This window comes from Takifugu flavidus, chromosome 4, assembly GCF_003711565.1.
Source record: "Takifugu flavidus isolate HTHZ2018 chromosome 4, ASM371156v2, whole genome shotgun sequence".
Taxonomy (NCBI): Eukaryota; Metazoa; Chordata; class Actinopteri; order Tetraodontiformes; family Tetraodontidae; genus Takifugu; species Takifugu flavidus.
In genome coordinates, this window is record NC_079523.1 from 3,660,233 (window position 1) to 3,683,247 (window position 23,015).

General features: G+C 45.7%; 1 protein-coding gene across 8 annotated transcripts in view; it reads right to left on the bottom strand.

The window, feature by feature from the left end:
* Nucleotides 1-23,015, bottom strand: part of LOC130523696 (calmodulin-binding transcription activator 1-like) — a 41,461-nt gene that overhangs the window by 8,513 nt on the left and 9,933 nt on the right. For 7 of the 8 annotated variants that reach the window (XM_057029114.1, XM_057029112.1, XM_057029119.1 and 4 more), the window contains 7 exons: nt 11,147-11,214; nt 8,185-8,320; nt 6,278-6,349; nt 4,608-4,761; nt 1,627-3,482; nt 948-1,074; nt 654-788 (listed from right to left, as the gene is read on the bottom strand). In XM_057029114.1, the coding sequence (XP_056885094.1) occupies nt 654-788; nt 948-1,074; nt 1,627-3,482; nt 4,608-4,761; nt 6,278-6,349; nt 8,185-8,320; nt 11,147-11,214 (2,548 nt within the window). The remainder of the gene's footprint in view (nt 1-653; nt 789-947; nt 1,075-1,626; nt 3,483-4,607; nt 4,762-6,277; nt 6,350-8,184; nt 8,321-11,146; nt 11,215-23,015) is intronic. The other variant, XM_057029120.1, reaches the window with a different exon arrangement.

Consider the following 23,015-nt stretch of genomic DNA (forward strand, 5'->3'; position numbering starts at 1 on the left):
AGCTGAAAATCAAAGACTTTACGAACCCGAACAGCGACTCTCTATCTTCCCTCTCTGCGTCCCCGCGTCTGCTCCGAGCCGGAATAACACAAATAACGGAGGGGGCGGGGGAGGGACGCGGACGCTTCAAACCGGCCCGCCAGACCCGGAGCTGCGGGAGGCTCGCTTGCCTCCGTGCGATCGACCGGGCGCGCGCACGCGCGGGATCGGACACGTATCTCGGTCTGTTTTTGCCAGATGAAGGTGAACAATGGGGGGGTAACCGAAGCGCATGTCCAGCCAGGACCCAGCGTCCAACAATGCGCAGCACCCCGTGACCATTGTCGGCACTCGACGCAAACCTCGTCGGTGTCCTTCACTCCAGCAGACACACAGACAGACACACAGACAGACAGACACACAGACAGACAGACAGCCCGCTGCGACCGCAGTGCCGCATTGCGCAACGCAGAGATGGGGGCGAACGCAGAAGCCCGGGACGCGTCTGCTGTGGAGACCCGCGTCTTTCCCCCGCTGCAGTTACACCACACACGAAATTTAAAGGCCTTCTGAAACAATAACTAAATAAATAGCGCACGCTTGCTCATTTACGGTGCCATACAAACAGACACCTGCACCTTTACCCACAATTGAGAAAATGCAAATGTGCTCACCATCGAGAGAGAGCCAATCATGCTGAGATGATGGCAGAGCAGGAAGGTCCCGGGCCTTGTATTCAAACACCACGGAGGAAGAGATGACCTCACCACCCATAGCTACCTGCAGCATCACCAGTCCCGTGTCGTGAGCTGGAAACAGACATCAGGTGAGCAAATATGCAGATGTTTGAGAGACACATTTACCAGAAAAGGTCCCTTTCAGGCTGTGGTTTTATATTAATCTGCTTTTGTGTTCTGTCCTGTGTGACATTATCAGTGATGCTAAATGTTTATAGAGGAGCACGTCACCTGGGCAGTAGCAGCGCAGCACCCCTGGCTGGATGAGGGCAGCGGGGACACTGATGTGGTCAAACAGGCAGCTGTACTCACTGCTGGACTCCAACCACGGACCTGTGATCAGCACCTTCACACCTCCCTGCAGCACACAAACAGGCCTCTAATCCCACATGCTGTGACTTCTGTGTCCATAAAAGTCCCCCTCACTATTGCAAACAAGTCTCTATGAACAGTAAGTAGATGCAAAATGCAATAAAATGATGCTAATAAATCAAATACTAGCCTTTATTTCGAAATGTTCTGCCAACAATTTCTCAAGAAAAGTTGTGGTGTAGTCACCATAACCTCGTTTGAAAATGGCAACAAAATAAAATAAAATGTGCTCATGAGCAGCGATACCTTGCATAAAATATTTAATAGAATTCAAATTATAGTAGTGCACGGTAGGCAAGTCCAATTTTTGACATAAATACAAAGAACTTATAAATATTTTATAAATATACAGGTGAAAAACAGATTGTAATTGCAATCACACAGATGATGTACCTCATGTTTAAGTTCACCAAAAGTCTTTCCTTCTCATTGCCACACCCGACTGCTCGCATCCACACTAGTGATTTCACTATTTTATGTGAACACAAGATGTAACTGATGGCGGCACTGGATTTCCTGTGGGAACAAGTTAACTAACCTCTGGATACGACCACTCTGGGGAGTAGTCTGTCACAGTGAACAGCCTCCCAGTCTCTTGGAGCAGTCCCAGAGCTCCCTGCTCCACCTCCGAGCCTTGTAGGTGCCCTGGCCCCGTGCCCTGCTCCTCTGCTGCTGTCCCCTCCTGAGGCATGAGAACCCCAGTGACAGCTGGCCCCACCCCTCCTCCAGACCCTTCAACGGAGATGAAATCATTGATGAGATCAGAGAACTGGCTCCCAAAGGAAGCCTCAAAGCCTTCAAGGCTGATAGGTGCTCCGGCCTCAGCTGTGGAAGCTGACACACCGCCACCCTGCTGGGGAAGAGGAGAGCTGTAGAGCGCTCCCTCCATACTTGTGCCAGCAGCTATAGACTGAGGACTGGGCACCACTGAACTGCTGGTCCCTGACAAGTTGACACCATTGCAAAGAATCTCATTATCCCCGCCACTTCCTCCTCCTCCTCCTCCTCTACCACCTCCTCCCCCGCCCTCCTCTCCTCCGCCGTCATCACTGGGTTGAAGGTAGTGCTCCGAGTTAACGCTCGTGTAGGTCTCGTGACAGTTCCCGGCCTTGAGTAGCAACTCGCCTCCATTGTCAGAAGACTTGTCTAATCCCCCAACCTCACGATGTCTCCTGTTGCCTGACTGGTCCACGGTCGCTTCCTGTGGTATGAGAGGAAAAGAGCCCGCTGCTGCTCCTTGTCCATTCCTTCCACAGAGGCCCTGTTGTTCCGAGCTAGCTTGGTGAAGGTGTGTGTGTGCATCTCCATTGGTTATGGGAGAGTCTGTTAGCACCGTGGGCAAGCTTATGTAAGTCTGGGATTCTCCTGATTCTTGGGTTTGTTCAGCACCATTGGTCTGCAGCTGGGAGGGCTGGTTAGTTTGGAGCGGGGCCTGGAGAAAGAGACTTGGAGATGAATGGTGTGCAGACTGCGTCAGACTCTGCACACAGGCTGAGGACATCACAGCACTGAAATCCATCTGCTCCAGGGTGGTGCTTGGGCTGAGGCCTGCCCCTTCTCCAACATAGCTACTCTGTGTACCCAGTGGCTGCTCCAGGGCTGTGGTCTCCGTCTTGATGTTGTTGACGAGAGCTGGGTTGTAGACAAATCCATTTGATGAGCAGTGGAGTCCTCCATCATCACCGTTACACCCATCGGTCTTCCCTCCACCTCCTCCATAGGTCTGGCCCTGCTTTGGATTGTTGAGGAAACTGTCTGGGTCAAAGGTCATGGTAGTTTCAGGAAGACTGACCCCTCCACTAGAGTCAAGCGAACTGGACAGAACTAACTCCCCACCTTCACCTAAGCCCACAGCACCAGTAAACGATGTAAACCTCTGGTTTTCAGGGGCGACAGTCAACAGAATCCCAGCAGGGGTGCTCTCATGGGTGGATCCCAGCAAGTGAGTGTGGCCAGCAGAATAGACAGAATCTCCAGTCAAAGTGGTGACTTCAGACATGAACACGGCCGTGCTCTGTGACAAGCTGGGCCCAATGGTGAGAGCTGGGCTGTCGGCCATGTCACTGGCGATTGACAACGGAGAGCTCTGCGTGGTGTCTGGAACCTCCACCTGGTTGGTGGAAGTTGATGAAGACACCTCCATGCTGCTCTGCGGAAGAAGGGAGGGTTTGGTTATCCTGCCATTTCTCCTTTCTCCTCCTCCGGCTCTGTTCCGGCCCCCTCCTGGACTGGGCTCTGTCTGGCCCTCAGACACGTCACTGTTTTGAACCTCTGTGCCATCTGCCTCCTCAGTTTGCTGGCCAGCTCCAGCCCTTGTTGCCCCTGACTCCTGCTTGGAGGAGATGATGCGTTGCTTGACACTGGAACATTTCTGATGCAGACTACTTCCAGCACCTAGTAGAAAATACATTCAAACAAAGAACATTTGTATAGTGCCTTTGTTTACCTGGCATAAATTATATTGTTGATCCTGTGTAATAGTGCCACCTAGCGTTCAACGTGAACCTTTCTAATACATATGTACTTTAGATTATAAACCATAATATTCTGTCATCCTGATGCTACTGCAGAATATGATGCTGCTCAAGGAACTTAGATTTCTACAAACAAATGACATGCATATGTTTAATTGACCTTTCAGTGACCTCTAAAGCCACACAAGTTACATGTCAGTGATAAATGCATAAAATGAAACTGTTTTGTGTGACTGAATCCGATCATACAGGAAATGCAAATAGGAGGAGCTGCTAAAGTTTAAGACCCCTTCCCTTGAACAGCTTGTCCTTGATTGTCCTTCTAAAACAAATCAAAGATGGGTGAGATGATGTAAGTGTGTGTGCTTGCATGTGTGTGTGTGTGTGTGTGTGTGTCTATTATTGTGTGTACTGGGTTATCAGACTCCCTGATGTTCATTTATGAATAATACATGCTGGATATTTTTAGGCACCGCTGTCTTTTCCCCCTGAATTCCCCCCTTTCATTGGTTAAGATGATATTGGCCTGTAGGTGGCAGCATACTGCTAACTGTTGGAACCGTCACAAAGCTCTGCACAGCTGGCTGGTGTGTATGCAAGGACTCTGTCTCCTTGCTGTCATAACCACAGGATAAAGTTGATAATCAAATCCTCATTTGTGAAAGTTTAACTGCAGCAAATGTTTGAATGCACCTTTATGCAGACAGGCTTGGCATGGCTGACCTTCAGAATGTTAAGTTGTCAACACTAGGTAAAGCTTTAAGTTTAATTCTAAGTGAAGCAGAAGGTGATCTACAAAGAGCCTCTGAAACAATCTGGTTCTTTGTTTCTGTAGTTGTATTTTGAAATGACACTGCACAGCTTTCTATGGCCGCGTTGCGATACGTCATCAAGTTTGTCTTCATCACTGCTCCAGGACAAGTGGTTCTGTTATGGGCCAAAGCTGACTCAGAGCCCCAGGTTTAGCAAAAGTGTGAGGGCTGAAGCACAGGAGCTTGGGTGTAGGATGGATACAAGTGCCGAAATGAGGTTAAAGTTAACTCACACATGGGTTTGAGTTGTCCGATGAGCTCTTCCTTGCTCCACTTGGCCCACTCCTTCCTGTCTGTATTGATGGAGCAGAGGACGGGACCACATGGCTTCCCGCTATCGTCCACTGCAGGTACATTCAGGTAGTGCACCAGCACAATGTCTGGGTTCTACAGAGCACACACACAAACAAATCCGCGCAGCGGTATTAGTTTAGGATGGCCTTTATTTGTTAATGCACTGCTGTGTTGTTATTGCTGTATGGAGCAGGAGAGAATAAAATTAGAGATTGTATTTACAAAGCAGCCAGGAGGGAAAAACGCAGAGAAGGAACTCAGGAGAGAAGGTGGAGGTCACGGAGGAGGTTGGATATAGCGTATCAGATACGATCCTCTCACCTGTCTATAAAAGATTTAACAGCTCAGGCCCACTCATCACTGTCTTTGACCCTGCAGAGGCTGTGATAGTGTCTACAGCACTTGTGTTTGCGTATAATAACGTGTATACAGAGAAAAGGAGAGGAGAGCGGTTCTCTATAGCATAGCTACCTGCAGACCTATGGAATTTCGACCCCATTAATGTTTTAACAGGTGAGGCCATGCGCATCTGTGTAGATGTGTGTGAGAGAAGCAAGGAAGACACACAGAGAGAAGCTCCTCTTTATGAAAGATTCAGCAGACAGACTCAGGTGAGGGGAGGACCTGCTGAGGTGGAACACTTTTCTCTCCAAAAGAGGATGGCACAGTGGGCAGCAAGAGCACCACACTGAGCAATGCAACAGCACAGCGTGCACAGACTGATTTATGATCATATCCACTGATGTGTTGTGATATCTGCGCAAAGGGTAGAAGACAGCATTTTACAGATACAAGAAAAATTTCCCATCATAATTTCAGAGTCCGGGAATTGAACTATAGGCAGGCTGAAAAAAGAAAATAAATTGGGTTAGGGCACATTCAATTTGCAGCCACTGGCTGGAATGTCCTTGTGAATTTCATGTGCCAAATTATGCAGACATTTCTGGTCAAGACTCCATAAATATGTATGCATCTCCATATTTTAAATGGACATCACACGCTGTTCATTATTTCCTCGGAAATGAGCAGAGAAAAGCGTGCGATGTAAATGTACATGCAGGGTGCAGACCTGTCATGTAACATGATGTCACGGTGACCATCTCTTAAATGACACGCGTGTGTATGACTTTGTGTGTGTGTGAGAGTGAGAGAGAGAGAGTGAGTGAGAGAGAGAGAGAGAGGGGAAAAACTGCCGCTTTAACTGTCTTTTACATGAGCGATAGAGTGAGTCCAACATCTCTATAAAAACATGTTTTTATACACAGGGGACACCTGTAGACGTGTGTTTCTGTGAGAATTATATGTGTTGTTTGTAGCTCTGGGGTGTTTTTCTTGGTGAGTTTTTGATACTGACTGAATCAGGGTTCATGGAGAATTATAGTGAACTTCTGGCAAGAAATTGCGTTTATAACTCAGGGCACATATGAACCCTACAGGTCCAACATATTTTACCAATAACCAATCAGTTATGGGATTATTCCTTTATTGCTGTCTACGATCAGAGTGTGACCAAGATGCTTTGCCCTCACATGTGAAGAGCTCGGACTCTTTTTTACTAGTAAAAGACATGTATGAGAAAAGGTTTGAAAGGGAAAGGGAGCGGGCTTACCTGCAGCAGCCAATAGCATCGACGGTGGAAGGTGGGGATGATTGAGGAGTGGACGTAGCAGCCATACAGACACTAGAGAGAGGAGAGGAGAGGAGAGGAGAGGAGAGGAGAGGAGAGGAGAGGAGAGGAGAGGAGAGGAGAGGAGAGGAGAGGAGAGGAGAGGTGAAAAGGGAATAGAGGAGGAATGGATAATAAATGGGTGAACAGGAGAGGAGAAGGCGGTTATACACTTTTTGGTTCTACTGACGGCAGTGTTAAAACTAAATTGCAGGCATGCTGTGAGCATTTTTAGTCTTAATGTCTTTTCTAAAATATCATAAATCTGATGTTGACAATTACGGCACAAGAGATTGTGAAATTTACTGCCTCAGCAAGACCGAATCTAAACCACTTAAAATTCACAAAACGTCACATTGGTGTCATCTTGCAGACACTGCAAGAGAGATCAGCAACAGTGAAGGGGACAAAGGAAGGGGGAAGGTGAGGAAAGCACAGAGTGAGAGCAAAGTATCAAGGAGTACTTGATGATGACAGTACACACAAACTGGACCGCACAACTGTGGAACAGAAACATTCTGCATGATGCAAAAGGTTGATGCCATTATTTACACCGCAGGACTCATTTATACATAGATGTCGTGTACATCAGAGATAACCTTTCCTAATGTGGCGTCACATTTATAGTCTGCAAAAATAGTTATTTTGTATAAGACGTGCACTCTGTTTCCATCTCCGGATGAAGTCTGCAGATGAACCCTTGTGCAACTCTGTGCAATTTCATGAAATCTGATGTGTCTGTAGTGAGAGTGTTTGTGGTACTTCAAAGACGACAAAGACTAATCTTTTTTTATGGAACAGATCCACTTATATCATAATATTACTCAAAACACAATGAAGGACCCACCCTGCTTCCCTCCTACAAACACAAAGAGAAGAAAATTGTTAGAGTTTAAAATCAGAGTCGCACAGATTCGACAATCAGTCTGTATGCAGTCAACACTTACAACTCGATTTTCTTCCCAAACACACTTGCAAACACTTACATTTCCCCCCCATTTTGCCTCTCCTCAGAAGTAGCCTGCCCTCTATCTAAAGTGTGCTTTGCCAAAGGCAGAGTGCATTTCCATATATTTCCATTGGATATGAGGAGGCTCTCCATCGGGTTATGTTTTCTCTTTCCTGCTTCCTGCCTCTCCCCGTCCTCCTCCCTCTTTGCCTTCTCATCTTGCTGCTCTGCTCCCACATCCCTGTCCCCTGCTTGCTTGAGGGTGGGGTGTGTGTGTGTGTGGGGGGTCCCGGGAAGATGTGACACAAACAATTACCGCGCAACTATCAGGCAGTGAAATACTATAGCCTTTGTGTACGTGCAGGGGAAATGCATGAGAGATGAATGTCGATGTGAGTGTAGGGTTGTAAATAATAGAGGTGCAGATGGGAATACTTGATCTCAATTATTCCCTCTACCTCTGTGTCTCATTCGTCGGCTCACCTTTAATGTAAAACTACTGAGGCAAACATGCATGTGCCTACTCAGTGCTGCCTCCCTTCCAACTCATTCTTTCTGCCCCTGACACATGCATGCTTGCTCCTCTCACCTCCTGGTATATTCCTGCTGAATAATCAATTTTTGAGCCGGCTGATGTGACTCAAACACACACAGAGACACGCGCGCGCATACACAGACGCTGACTTGAGACTGGATCAATACCCCTCTCTGTTCTGCTGAAGGAGGCATTGACATCATTTCTGGCCTTGGGCCAAACACACTCTTATCCTTCAGAAAAAAGAGAGGGAGACAGAAAGAGGGAGGGAGAACGGGGCACAAGCAGGGAGGGAAAAAGAGGGGCGCTGCTCTGGCTCTCAGGTAGCACGTTGACCTGCAGCATGTGCGTTCAGCATCCTGTTACCTCGACTCCCTGAACTTTGAGCTTCATGTGGTCCTCTCGGGTGGTCTTCCCATCTTTCCTTTTCTTCCAGCAGTAGCCATCTTTCCTGTACTTCACCTTCTTACGGTTGTAGAGGATCATGGAGCCATTCTGAGGCCTGATGAGAGCAGGATAAGGAGTTAGTGAGGAGGAGGAAAGGGTTCACATGGGCAGTGGACATCAATATTTTAGGAGGAAGGAATCGGCTTAAAATAATTTTGGACTTTGGAGTCAGTATTTCAAGTTTTAGGTAGCAAGATCTGAGTTAAATGGGAGGGAATAGTTTCTGACCTATGTTTCTCTAATAAGTCATAAAAAGTAATGTAAAAAAGCATCTTTTGGGAATCTAAATCCTGGTCTTCTGTTACATTTCCTGGTGCTCAACTGCCACAAATCCAAACCAAGCAAAGAGTCTTTATGAATAAAGTAGTGTATTGGCTTGTTTGTAACATATATTTCAAATGGCAGCTGAAGTCAAGCAGAATCCCTCTGTTGTTTTACATGATGACATGAATGTTTCTTTCCCTCAGTCCGGTAAGATGATGCCATGACACCCCCCCCCCCCCCTCCCTCACCCCCACCCCCAACTTACACGTATACTCACAATCCTGTGTATTAATATTTAAGCCGAGTAATTCATGCACTCAGCATGAACATTGACCTCTACGCTCCTATTCTATATACGCCTGGAACAATGAACACACACGTGCGTGCGCTACTTCCCCCACCACACACCGGGAACAAAACATGCCGAAACGCACAGACGCTATAGTGAAATGGCAGGACCTACTGCCGTGTGTTCTTGGGGCTCAATGTCAAACCTGCGGCTCAGCAATCAATCACCACACTTCTAAAACATTAAAGACAGCAGTGTGTACATCTTTGTGCGTGTGTGTTTGGGTGTGTGGGTGGAGGACAAACGCCTTATCTTGTGACAACAGAAAGAAACAGGCCTGTTAACAATCAATAGACACGGAGCCGCGTATATACGTACGTGCGCGGGGCGATGCACAGAACCGCACACACCTTTACACACTTTGTTTCTCCTTTCCTTGATCTCCTCTGTTCGATCTACCTCCGGTCTTTATTCCTTTAATCTCAGCATCTCTTCATTTTCTCCTTCGCCGTCCCTCCTTCCCCTCCCTCCACCCGCGTTTGACGCAGACACATCTGGACTGAGATTATTGCAATTTACTCAGAACACTGTATAATGAAATTGAATTTATTTTGAGCTAATTTTGTCTGACACCTTAAATCTGTTCTGTTTTGGGGCCCCAGCCTGCCAGTTTCTCAGCAGAATGAAGACCCCCACCTCCCATCAAATCTGAGCTTAGTCTCTGTCTCGAGCGGTGTGAGTCATCTTGGAGCTGCTGATTCTAATTATGTTATGGAGAAGATGGATGAGATCAGATGTGTGTGCCTGTATGTGTGTGGGTGGGAAATACGTGCATGCTTACGCCGTGCGCGCGCATGTGTGTGTGTGTGTGTGTGTGTGTGTGTGTGCGAGTGGATGATGCGCATGTTCCCTGCAAACCTTCCAATTCAAGCAGACATAAATACTATTGATTGTAACTGGTCTGTGATGTGTGGGATATAAAAAGCTTTTCCACCGCTCCACAGTGTAGCAGAGCGAAAACAGAGAAGGCGAGGGGAGGAGAAGAGAGGAAAAAAACGATACGATAAAGAGACGGAGTGGGCGAGAGTGAGTCCGGTAAAAGGAGGAGAAAAGGAGATGACAAAAGGTAACTGGTATTGCTTTGAGCTCATTAAATATTTCAGCGAGGGAGGGGTGAAGGTCATTGATTGTCATCTGAATGATTCCCCCCAACTGGTATGTGCACATATGATCCAAACACACACACACACACACGCACACACACACACACCACACACACACACACACACACACACACACAGTGTGTCCCACAGAAGCCACACATAAATGTCACTGGCTCTGTTAGCCGAGCTCCATTCCATCTGATGGGATTAGGTGTAATCTGTTCTAATCATGCCTCGTGTCATGTTTAAATGGGATTATATCTAACTGCTGTTCAATAACACCGATATGACTGCCGCCGCTGCTGTCGGAGGGAGGCTGAAGCTGTACGGCAGCACAGCCAATCAATGGGAAATCCATCCACAGTATAAACTGGCGCCGCCGGCCCACAGCCGCTCCACAGAAGAGTCCTCCAGCTTGCACAATGGGAGCAGGGAGGCATCACCCTGGGCTTTCAGCAGCATGGGTAAACAGGCACAGGGCCAAGAGATGACCCGCTCTCCCATTCACTTAGAGTTCCTACATTCACTGTTCTCTTTTGGTCTTTTCCTAATCACACCTACATCCGTGTTAACTACAGCCAGTGTCAATCGGGCGATTTATCAATAATTCAAGTTGCCCTTTTGCTTCATTCCTCATGTTTCTCTTTTCCCTTCTTCCTGGTTCCTTTTCCAGCCATAATCTCTCCCTGCTCTAGGAAAAGAGCAACCTCAGATCAATGAATATTCAGTTCTGGCATGTGAATCCCTGTTCACACCTCATCTTAAACACACACACACACCCTCCCCTTAACCCCCTCACTCTCCTATATCTGAATTATACATTACTTATCCTAATACATTTACATTCATTAATACTCCATTTCCAGCTGACTAGGTACTTTACAGTCTGGGCATGTTCTGGAACGTTCCCTACATGTAGAGTAGGCTGCAAGCAGGACCCCTAGGAAACCGTTGACATACATCACTAATGTTTTAATCCAACATAGGCACTCAGTCACTGGCAGTAAACCAATGTGAGTCACCAATTAGGTCAAAAGACTGTTTGTCTCTTCCCAAGAATGCTTCTGCAGTGCCTATTTCTTATTTTAATGTCAAAAAATGTATATATTTATCAATATTGTCTGTATGCTGGTGTGCGGGTATGTATGCATGTGACTGCCCCCACCTGGTTTTTGGCGATGTTGTCAGCCACTCATCGTGTTTCTCAAAAGTGATGAGGTACGCAGCAATCTCCTGCAAAAACAAACACAGAAAGGTTACATTGGTGTGTGTGTGTGTGTGTGTGTGTGTGTGTGTTGGAGGGAGATAAAACATAGCAAGTATTTCCAGATGACCTGCTGATGTCCACAGAGAGTGTGTCGCTATCTGATTGCCACGGTGAGGTCCAGGCAGCTGATTGGTCACAGAGCAGCCAGTTAAGAGACAGATAGGGGGGACAGACCCCTCTGGGGCAGCAACCAATCAGGTTCCCAGACACACCGATGCATTCCTCCACTGGGAGGAAGAATCTCCTAAATGCACAGGTGCATGCTGGCAGAGATGTACCGGAGGCGCGGAGGTGTACCGCTGGCTCAAAAAGCGTCTGATAGGAAAAGTTTTCTTGTACTTTGCAATTTCACAGTTTTCCGTCAGATAAAGCCTGCACCTAATTCGATTTCTAATTCGTCCGCTGGCTCGGTTTTATCTCGCAGGACTTTTTCCTATTGTTCTTCTACATTCACATAAATCCATTAAGGAAAATAAAAGAAAGTTTAAATCGTGCAGGTGCGTCTGATTGAAACAGAACGTCCTCGTGTGCCGAGAGAAGAGAAACTACTGTTGATAAATTTGAGTTTCAGCCAAGTTTTCCCCACGCTCAGTGAACACTCTTCCACTCCTGGCTTCCTCCTTGATATACCATCCTCTCTTTTCTTATCTTTGATACCCATCTCACCCACTTGTTGTAAATGGCTATGAAATGTAAATTGTCCTCTTAAGGCAAGCTGTGTTTGATATGTGGCTCCATGCCATAGTGAGGAACATCTCCACACTCTCCTTCATCACCCCCCCTCAGATCAACAGCCTCCACTACAGACCTCCACTTCCACTCTCTTTCCTTCCGTGCATGTTTTTGTGTGGGTATTTGTCCCAGTTTGGCATGAGAGCACTCCAGCTCCATACCGATCAGACGAGACGAGGACAAAGAGGGAAAGAGAGAGAGAGACAGAGCCAGGGAGAGACGAAAAGGGAGAGCAGCTGGAGGAGGGAGCTGGCACTTAAGTGGATTGTTTTTTTTTTTTAGTATCCTTTATTCGATCCACACATCAACCCCCACTGCCTTGACGCATGTTTGTATGTGTTGGCACATTTTGGTGTGTGTGCATGGGTGTGTGAGAGGGACAAACAGACAGAAAGAGACAGAAATGTCTTTAAAATGATCATCCTCAACTTGGTCACTCTTAACCTCTGTGTGAGACCTAACTTTTTATCCACAAACACACACACACACACACACACACACACACACACACACACACACACACACACACACACACACACACACACACACCACAGTTCCTCATTCACTTATGCATCTATTCATTAGCTGTGACAAGCAGCCACCTCTCCTCCTCCCAAACCACTCTGCAGCAAGTCAATATCCTATACGGCCTTCATAGCCCTGGCCAGGCACTCGGGCTCCCCCAGTGACTGTCAGCCAGTGGGAGGCGGGAGGAGAGAGGAGACGAAGGGTTGGGGAGACAGAGGGATGGGAGGATTAAGAAGGAGGAAGAGAGACTTGCAATTAAAGGCCTGGCCCCTTAAGAGACATTTAAAAGCCAGAAACAGAAGAGTCAGCTGAAACAGCAGCCTGACACTCTCTAAAAGACACCCCCACACAGACGTGCACTCTCACTTCAGACGCGCGCTCGCTGCCTCGTCCGTGCACGCCTGCGTGAAGAGTGACAGGAGTGAGACGGTGAAGGTCGATCGTCAGGAAGTCACAGTTATTGCCCCAGTGGAAAGGAGTGATGGAACGCTTTGAGCATGCCTGGTGACACACTGACCCTTCAGGAATACTTTCAATGTGTGTTACGTGTGTGTGTGTGTGTTGTGTGTGTTAGCTGTTCCAGACACAGGGACGGGACAAGTATCGTTCTCCAGGGAGCTACTCTAGAAACCCAGACATTCTGGATGTCTGTGTGCTTCTACGTAATAATACATTAAGAGAGGCCTCACACACACACACACACACACACACACACACACACACACACACACACACACGCGCGTACCTATTCCTGTCTGATTGTAACAGAGAATGCAAGAAAGGAGAGTTACTTAAGAAATATCTAACAAAGCAGAGCGCCTGAGTGGGAAGTTAGATTAGAGGGAGTGATGCAGTTGGGGAAATCAGCCTCCCACTCACGCATCACTGAGACCATCTCCCTCCAAGAAACTGGTGGCATGTTCAGAAAATCAGACAAGCACACACACACATATGCACACAAGTGCACATTCACATACACTTTCAGGCCTCGGGGAGAATTCCAGTCGAGGCGGGGAGGGTGTTAGAGGGTTGCCTACGCTGCAACAGACTTATCCAGGAGCTTTCCCCACGGAGACTCCCTTATAGGGTCTGGCCACAGGCTATCACGTGCGTGAGTGCGTGCATGTGTGCGCACATTTGAAGCCTACTGACGAGCATCACCCCGACAGAGATCTGGGGGAAACAGAGCTGTCTGTAAACTAGAACTGTCACATCAATTCAGAGTGCTTCAGATGAAGGCTGCCTCTGGTTTTCACCGCGGAAATTATCTGGCATTGAAAAGTTTATTTTGGCGTTGAGAGGAAGCGACCTGACGACGCTCTCAGCTGCACAATCTGCATCAGCTGCCATTTTTGTTCCTTGTGCACCACGTACAAGTCTCTCTCTTTTTTTGTGGTTTTGTTCTGGATCAACACTGGAGCTATTTGTTCAGCCCACAATATATTGATTGTGGTCTATTTTTAAACACGCCTGCTTTAAAGCCAGATCAAGTGTATATGAGAATGTCATGCTAAAGCTATATTGTTAAGCAGTTTGATTGAAACATACTAATCAATAATCCATTACAACTGAGAGTTGCCTGCAGGCACGTCATTATCCACCGTTGCTGTCAGAAAGGGTAGGGGGTTGACCGCTCAGAAACAAACCTGAATGACCTTTAAATTCACTCCACTGACACTTACAACCATAACAGCGCATCGAGGGTTAACCGGGCTGTGATTTAAACTGACGTGACTCCACTCGTAAACCAGCCAAACAGTCTTGTTTGCACTATTTTCCTCTAACCTGACTAATTAAAAGGCGTAGCATCAGCAGAAAGAGTTATGACGGGATAAATTTGCTTTCTTCTACCCAAACAATAACATTTCATCAAGTCTATTGTAGACCGAAGCAATAACCTGTAGTTTGTGTTATACTCCAAACTGCCTCGTTTCCCACTGTGTGTTGCTTCCAACAGCCGTTATATTACCTACACTGGCTAATAGAACTACTTAATGCTGTTTCCATAACAACTGTTGCAAAGCCCTGATCAGAATTCCTCTCCAGCTCGCCTTGTGTTTATCATATAAACACCTCATCACACAATGGGCAACACACATACAAGCCCATGGACATAAAAGATGCACACACTGGCATACAAATGGAATGTCTATAAGTGTGGGCGTGTGCTTGTGCCCCTGCTCTTGTTAGGATATTATATTGACTTCCAGTCACAGTGTATTCTAAGGCGTTATCTTTCTCCTAACAAGCTTAATTCCTGCCCCTCTCTGTCAGGGATCTCAGAAATGATCATTTACCGTCTTAAAACTGGGTTTGATCCCCATGAGAACTGTACCGAACTCTGTAAAACATGTCTCCAATGGTCAATTAAAATGGAATAGAAACATGCTAGCACATGCATTGCTGCGCTGCCATTGAAGGACAAAGTCTGACCTTCAGAGAGGATCCGTCCTGTCACGTGGCTGCACGAAAGACATGCATCAAACATCCGTCTGCCTTTTCGCAGTGCTAACACGTGGAAATATGGAGGCACAAAAAATCACTCCCTGTGTTAAAACAAACACGCAGCAGGATGCAAAGGCAAGAACGAGGGGATACGCACACAAACACACACCCACAGACCCGCAGAGGCTTGATCTCAAAAGAGTCTGTGTGGTGGCAGCTGCCCACATGACTGACGGCTTTATAATGAAATAGTCATTCTCCCTCTCTCCTTCACTCCTTCACTCTCTCCTCTTGCTCTCCTTTCAGTGTGACCTCTTTACTTTCCCTCCTTCTCCTGCCTTCAGCTCTCTCCCACTTCCATAATTTTTCTGTCTCATTTCCCTCTCATCTCCCTTTATAGAATTTCATATAGTGAAACCAGCAACACACACACACACACCCACACACACATACATGTGCACAGCAGCACAGCGAGGAGAGTAGCACAAACTTTTTTGCAAAGACCTGAGAGCAGAAGTCAGCTTCAATCCACAGAGGGAACATCAATCATATTTTTCTCTCTTGCACACTTTACCTGTCCTCTTCCTCCTGCCTCGTATTTGCATTTAAGGAGACGGCCCCCTCTCTCTCAGCAGGGGGTTGAACACATCAAAGACGGCAACAGGTGCGGGGTGTCAAACACAATGCCAGGACCCCCTGTTGTGCCAGGGCGTCTTGGATAAAGCCTGTCGGAGTCCTCAAAAACTCCGCAAAGTTAAAGGTGGGCGCATACACGCGCACGCACACTTATTTAATGCCTTTAACGACGAGTGTGTGTCTGCCGGTGGGAGATTGAAGCAGACAGTGAGCGAGCGAGAGCGGGTAGGGGGGCGTCTCAGTGAAATCTCCACTGGCTGCGTTAACCCCCGATGCCTCATCTTACTATGAGTCATTCTGCCCTCTGAGACTCATCACTACTCTGCTATTGTTGATGTTATTGTTCTCCAGGAGGTTTGGCATGATAAATAGGAGAGAGAGAGAGAGAGAGAGAGAGAGAGAGAGAAATTGTGTGTGCCACCTCTCATTGGCATAAATACTTGTTTACAACTAGACAGAAATTGGCACCCTGTCAGTCAGTCTCTGTTTCTTTTTACTTCCCAACTCTCTCTCTCTCTCTCTCTCTCCGTGCTGCTAAGCGTATTACAACACTCCCTGGTTCAGCCCTCTCTCATTACCATATTCTAATTACATTCGTTAAGGGGAGCATTTGGGGAGTTTAATGAATAAATTTGAACGATGGGTCTCCGTGGCGATCTAAAGGTTTGTCTCCTCTTCAGCCAATGGAAAGATGGAAACATATGTGTATGCGTAAATGCATATGTGTGAGGGATTATGCACCAGTTTGGAATGTGTTCTCTTGGTAAATGTGGCTGTATCGCCTCTTCAGGAGAGAACAACAAGTCGAGTAAACTGCGAGGGCTCCTGCAGAGTTCCCTGAAACGAAAAATCGATTCTGAATTCTGTTTGTCTCTGCCAAATAAAGATTTCATGTCATTTGTTTGTTGTTGTGTTGGTTGATTTTTTATTTTTTTTTTTTTTTAATAAATTGAGCCACCCATGTTGAATTCATGCATATTTAACTCTCCTCGAGCCTCAAAAAGAAACTGCCAAAGACAAGCATCAATTTGTAGGGTAAAAATCTGTCTTTAACTCTGGCTATTCTGACATCAAACCTGGGGGCTTCATACTGGGAAACTAGCAGACGGAGTTAAAACAATCAAAAGCAAACCAAACATTAAAGGATATCACCCAAGCTCCCACTGTTTGATCTGTGTGTGTCTAGAATGAAGCCCTGGGCGACCTTAGCAGTCTGCTACAACGGGGCCGTGTACTCACTATTTCATGCTATTGCAAAATGCATCATAGGTTAGACTGATTCAATAAAGTCCCAGGTGCACTTCCCAGTTACGAACAAGGCGACGATGATGATGATGATTGCCATCTCGTGCTTGAAGGAATCTAGAAGTCAGTGCAACATTCTCCTTTGGCTGAGCCCTGCTGAAGGCTAACGGGGTTCCGTGTTTGTGCTCGGTGGCTACAACAGAAGGGGCGACGCTCCGGCACGCAGGATCCAATCGCAGCTATTCCTCTCAGAATTCACTCCTGCCACATTTGATCAGACTGATGCCTTTTTGTTCCACGGCTAAAACAGAAGCAGTTCACTCATTTTGCTGTCGAAATGAACGGACTCATAACCACAAATCAAGAGTCAGCAGAATATGGGCACGTCTGGAGCTATATATATATATACAGTATATGTGTGTGTGTGTGTGTGTGTGTGTGTGTGTATTCTAAATTCAGCCGGTTGTGGACTGATCCAGCTTGAAATTTCTCCACGACTTTAACTTGGCCGGAACTTGGATGTGTGAAGGCCGGACAGACCTCATCCATAGCTAATAAAATCAATGGCCTATGAGAAAACTGAAAATATCTAATGAGCAGCAATGCCATCAATATTTTATGAGTGTATGGAACAGCATATCAGCAGATATGCAAGACCAACACGGCCCCTCTTCACTACTCCAGTCTATTTAGAGGGATGATTCACTGAGCAAGGTAGAACCCAGTATCTGTTCTTCAAGCGCTATGACTCATGAAGTGGGCACAAAAGTATGTTAGTTATCTCCAAAATTCTATATAAAGTACAACCGCTGAGAGACATTTCTGGCTGTTTAGACAAAGACATCAGCACTTTCCATTTTCATTCTAATTGCAGATGATGACCTCTGGGAGACATTTTGTTTGTTTTAATTTGTTTTCAACCATTAATTCATCAAAGCATGATGGATAATGTCTCTAATTTAACGCACTTAGAGACATAGGAGAGGATAGAAATCACTCATCGAGTTCTGAGCTGTCCTGGTAACTTTCCACCTCATCTGAACTTTAATGGACCGTGACCTTCTGGTTTAACATATAATGGCACCTTGGAGCGAGCTCCGAGCCCCATAAAGAAAGCGGTGCTGATGTTGTGTGTTGTGTGTTGTGTTAACACGGGCGAGCTGGCAAGCCATACGTGCACCCTGCCAGATCACACATAGTGCCAACAGCAGGCGATCATGCATTTAGGTTTAACACTGCGTAATACCTATTTTTGGGTGGCGAGGCCCTGCTGTTGCCACATCATTCCTATTTGCAGTGGTAATGAGCAAACTCTGGCTAACAATCGTGATGGAGTGGTTCGATTTCAAATAAAGCACCACAAATGCTGCAATCTTGTGACCACTTCTATTCTATTGGGGCTACAAGATGACACCTCGTATCCCTGCTAGAGGTTTATTTGTCTGACGCCCACCTCTTTATATCTTTACATAACAAACAATTACACTTATAAACTTTTAGTATGCAAATGGGGATCAGTGTCCCTCACACACACACACACACACACACACACACACACACACACACACACACCACACACACACACACACACACGCACACACACCCCTGAGACTACAAAATGATGGATGCAGCCGAGCCGGTCGTAGACTAATGACACGGCTGCGTTACAATACACAGCTTTGCACAGAGCTAATATTGTGTATGCACAGAGACAGAACGCTCCACACACAAATGCCACCTTGTTTAATCCCCCAGGAATCAGTGAAATTTGATTACTCTGACTTTTACAAACACACTCCATATGAGAGCAGACGTTCCATACATCAGGACGAATAAAGAGAGAGAGCGAGAAGAAGACTAGTGCAGAGAGGAGAAGTTGGAAAAGTGTGTGATGCTGCGTAAAACTGACTGCAGTTTAAGATGAGAAAGGCTGGATGAAAAGGTTTGTTTCCATAATACAACACACGCCACACTCAATATGTCTATATGAGAAATACTGTGCTTGACAGAATCTATGCATCTCTGAGGGTAAATCTTGTAAATGTGGAGATTTATAAGCTAGAGGTATTCACACAGATTATTCACCATGGTGTTTTTTGTGGATGATGTGGAGCAAAAAGGAGAAAGAATAATCGTAAAAATATTACTGGGATCTGAGGTAGATTTTGGCAACATTAGAATAATTTTGCATCAAGTGAAATGTTTAATGACCGAGGTTTGCAGAGACTGTTCACAGTGTGACATAAACACAGCAGAGGCTGGCAATAATACGGCTTTCTTCTTCTGAGAATTCGCACAGTATGCAGGGTATGCATATTTACCCACACACGGACATTTTACCGTTAAGCTAAACGCACACTTAACAACTTGGTGCAGAGGGAAAATTAATTATATTGTTATGGAAAAGCAACCTTTCTTGACCATAATTTAAAAAAAAAAGCAGCAACCAAGTATCCTTTAATTAACATAGAGCTGCAGCCTGAAGTGGTCATTAGTGAAGAGAGACCTCAGATAAGGTCAACACAAGCCATTATGTCCTAATGACATCAGCAAATCTGATAAACTGACCCTCACACATTTCAATAAATTGCAATAATGGTATGTTTAAGGTTGTGCGACGCTACAAATATATTTTTTTTAGTCTAAATGGTGCAAATATTTACACCTTTCCTTTGTCTGGATTAGATGGCTGTGGAGTTAATAATACTGTAGTAAAATCAGCAAGTGAAGTGGATTCTAAAGCACCAAAATGAAAGTGCACAGTCATAGCAGCGCCTGTCTTTGTTTCAGCCTCACATCAATAGCTCAGGGAGGGAAACCAACGGAAACAGAGTATGAAATGCAAAATAGATCAAGACAAACTAATTTGAATCGGAGACCGAGATTTTGCAGCTTTTACTGGGAGCGTTGACAGAAAGCATCAACCCCAAGACTGAAACTGCACAAAAAAAGTGTTTTACATTCATAACAGAGGAACGTGAAAGCGTAAATCAGCTGAAAACAGAGCTCCCAGAAAAAGCGGTCCATTGGTATGGTTGATACCTCATTTGTTAAAAAGTTAAACATTTGACTCCTCAATCCTGTGCTCGGGGAGTCTTTCCCCTTGTCTGAGGAGAATAAGTTATTAAAGTGAAATAAAGTTACATGGTTACCTGACAAAGCTGCACACATGCAACCCGAGCACTCAAAGCAGCTCAGAGTTTGTGCGTCTGTCTCCAATGAACAAAATCTAATTTACACGAGACTCAGATATTACAGAGGTTCTGTGTGGGGACACTCAAGGATAAGAGCTCTGCCCGGTCAGGGTGTTTGATGCAGCCGACTTTGGTCATTCAGTGAGGGGGGGTTGGGCTGTGCTTGGAATCTGACTGGAAGCCCAAAAATACACTCAAAAACAAAAACAGGCTCAACACCCACACGCTCACAATCACACATTTCCTGCGTTTAATATATCTCTCTGTCTGCAGTTAACATTATTTTATGTCAAATTATTGCAGGAAGATAAATGGTGGCCTCTGGAACGTGGGGAAAAAAAGAGCGGGAGAAATATATGGAGGTGTAGCGGGAGAGGAGAGGCAACGCTAACCCCTTCCACAGACAGCTGGCTTTCCCTCACTACTCTCGGAAAAGCTGTTTAATCTCAGCCTCTTGTGAACTACTCAGAACCATCTCTGATCCACATGTTCGGTCATACTAAGACTCTTTTGCCAGGGAAAAACTGGCATAATTAGATCTATCAAAAAGCATATTACTTTCATAAATACGTGGGATGCAACTTGACGCAAAGCTGCGCATTAATTTATATTAAAGGTTTGGTCTCCGTAACACGCGTGACTGTCAGATGTTGGAAGGGAAATGGAAGTCACAACAGTCGAAAAGATGAGTTAGATGTTAATTGGGCTAGGCTTAGCTGGTGGAAAAGAGAGCGAGAGAGAGCGAGAGAGAGCGAGAGAGAGACAGCCTGGAGGACTAATTAGTGATTTTTAACTTGGGTTTCTCCAAACATAAAATATATCTCAACCCAAAGACAGAGGGATGATTAAAGATAAAAGAATAGGAATCAAATATAAGGAACTGTGAAATACCCTTCTGGTGTGGTGTGACTGCATGTATATGTGTGTGTGTGTGTGTGTGTGTGTGTGTGTGTGTATGTGTTTCCTTAGCCCTTTATTAAACCATGCTTTACCCTGGTAAATGGCAACACCACAGAGTTCAGTGTCAACTGGAGAGGCTCTCTCTCTCTCTCTCTCTCTCTCACACACACACACACATACACACACACACGCACACAGATGTGATGACAAGCAAGTTGCTCTTTTATTTTTTCTGGTGGACAACATTAGAATTATCACCCGTTTTCAGTGTTGTGCCAGTGTGACGGGGACATTAATTAATGATCCTTACGTCACATTCATTAGTCAAGGGCATCCTTGACTAACATAAAACAGGTTTGAGAGAACTGCTCTCAGTGACCTTCATGGTAGTCATGATGTGCCTACAGGAAAGAGAATGATAAACATCTTCATAAAAAAGGCAGAAATCCATTGCATCTTTAATTCAATGTACCTACAGTATTTAATGGCTCACAAACAACACTAATGGGATGAATAATAAATGAAACCTGTGCACACACTTACTGTAGAGCTTTGGACTGTAATTTGGAGCTCTGCACTCAAAGGTCAAAGTCATTTGGTTTCTATTTTCATCTTTTTACAAGAAAACTTGAGGCTTTTAAAAAAAAATCTGGGGTACATTTGTCATTACAAGCATCTCTCTTATCACTGCTCAGCTACTAGACATCTACCAGCATAACAACCAAATGTGTGTCAAAATGTGCATTGATCATGTCATTAGGATGAATCGAGGCATATGTGCTGGCCCAATCAGTTTCCATGGTAACACCTATCCTTAATATGTATTCACAGAATGCAGGCAGATGGGACAGTGGTCTAAATGTATATACTGCGGTTTAGATCTGCTTCTCTTTCCAGCAGATATGTTAGTGTCTTACGGCCAGGCGTGTGGACCAGATACCGTAACTCCATACAGCTGTGTCACATGATGCAGTGATGCAGTTTTTTGGAATGAAGTGATGGAGTGGCCTGATGCAGATGAACGCCTGTCACCTGGGTGATGCACTGTGCAAGTCTGAACAATCCCGTTTGGCAGTTGCATCATCTAAATCATTCTGTGTGTGTGTGTGTGTGTGTGTGTGTGTGTGTGTGTGGTGGGGGCTGCTTTGAAGTAGAAACCTTTAAAATTCCAAGATGACTTGCACATTCGCTAGTATGTTACTGCATGTTTTTAATTTGAGTTTTCAAAATCCAATTTTTACCTGCCAGGTAAAAACTCAGGCTTTTGACAATGTGAACAATATGTCGGGGGGGGGGGGGCCCGTAAGATTAATCATTTCTTTTCATGAGCTGGAGTCCAAGGACCAGGGCCTTACGTTTGTCTTTGTCTACATTTCCAAAGAGCTGGATAGCCTCTTCATTTCAGTGCTCCATTGAATCTGCTGAAGCCAAACAACAAATCATTCCCAATAGGTGGCTAATGCAGGCTCAACCATCAGTCTGTCTACCTGAGTGTGGTTTGTTATCTTAAACTGGTCTATCGTCTATTTCAATAGACGGATACACATACACCCCCAATCTATTATTGAACAAAAGGCTCACGCCTCCACTCAGCCCATCAGGGAGGAATCCATCCCTCCATCCCAGAATAATTTCACACATCAGTAGATACACAAAAGAGAGAAAGACAGGGGGAGGAAGAGACAAAAGGACAGAGGGAAGGACTGAGGAGTGCACGGGGTAAAAATGTATGGGGTCACAGCTCGGTGCTTGTGGGAGTCCGAAGTGTCACAGGGAGCCATGCATGACAAAGCTGAGATCAGAGGACGTGACTGTGCACGCACGCACGCACGCACGCGTACGCTGCAGGGCAAGAAAAAGGTGAAGGCAAACATGGAGAGTGGCCACTCAGGTAAACACTTTAAAGACTTTTCTACCACTCTGTGTGTGTCTCTCTCTCACACACACAAACTCACATAACGACACAACGTGGACGTTGGGACGCAGGTGTCAGCATGTGTACGTGCACGCGCATCCACGGGAAATCCCAATCTTAATGTTTTCAGACAGTTCTTTACGCCTTTGATAGCAAGAGCACATGTCTGAAC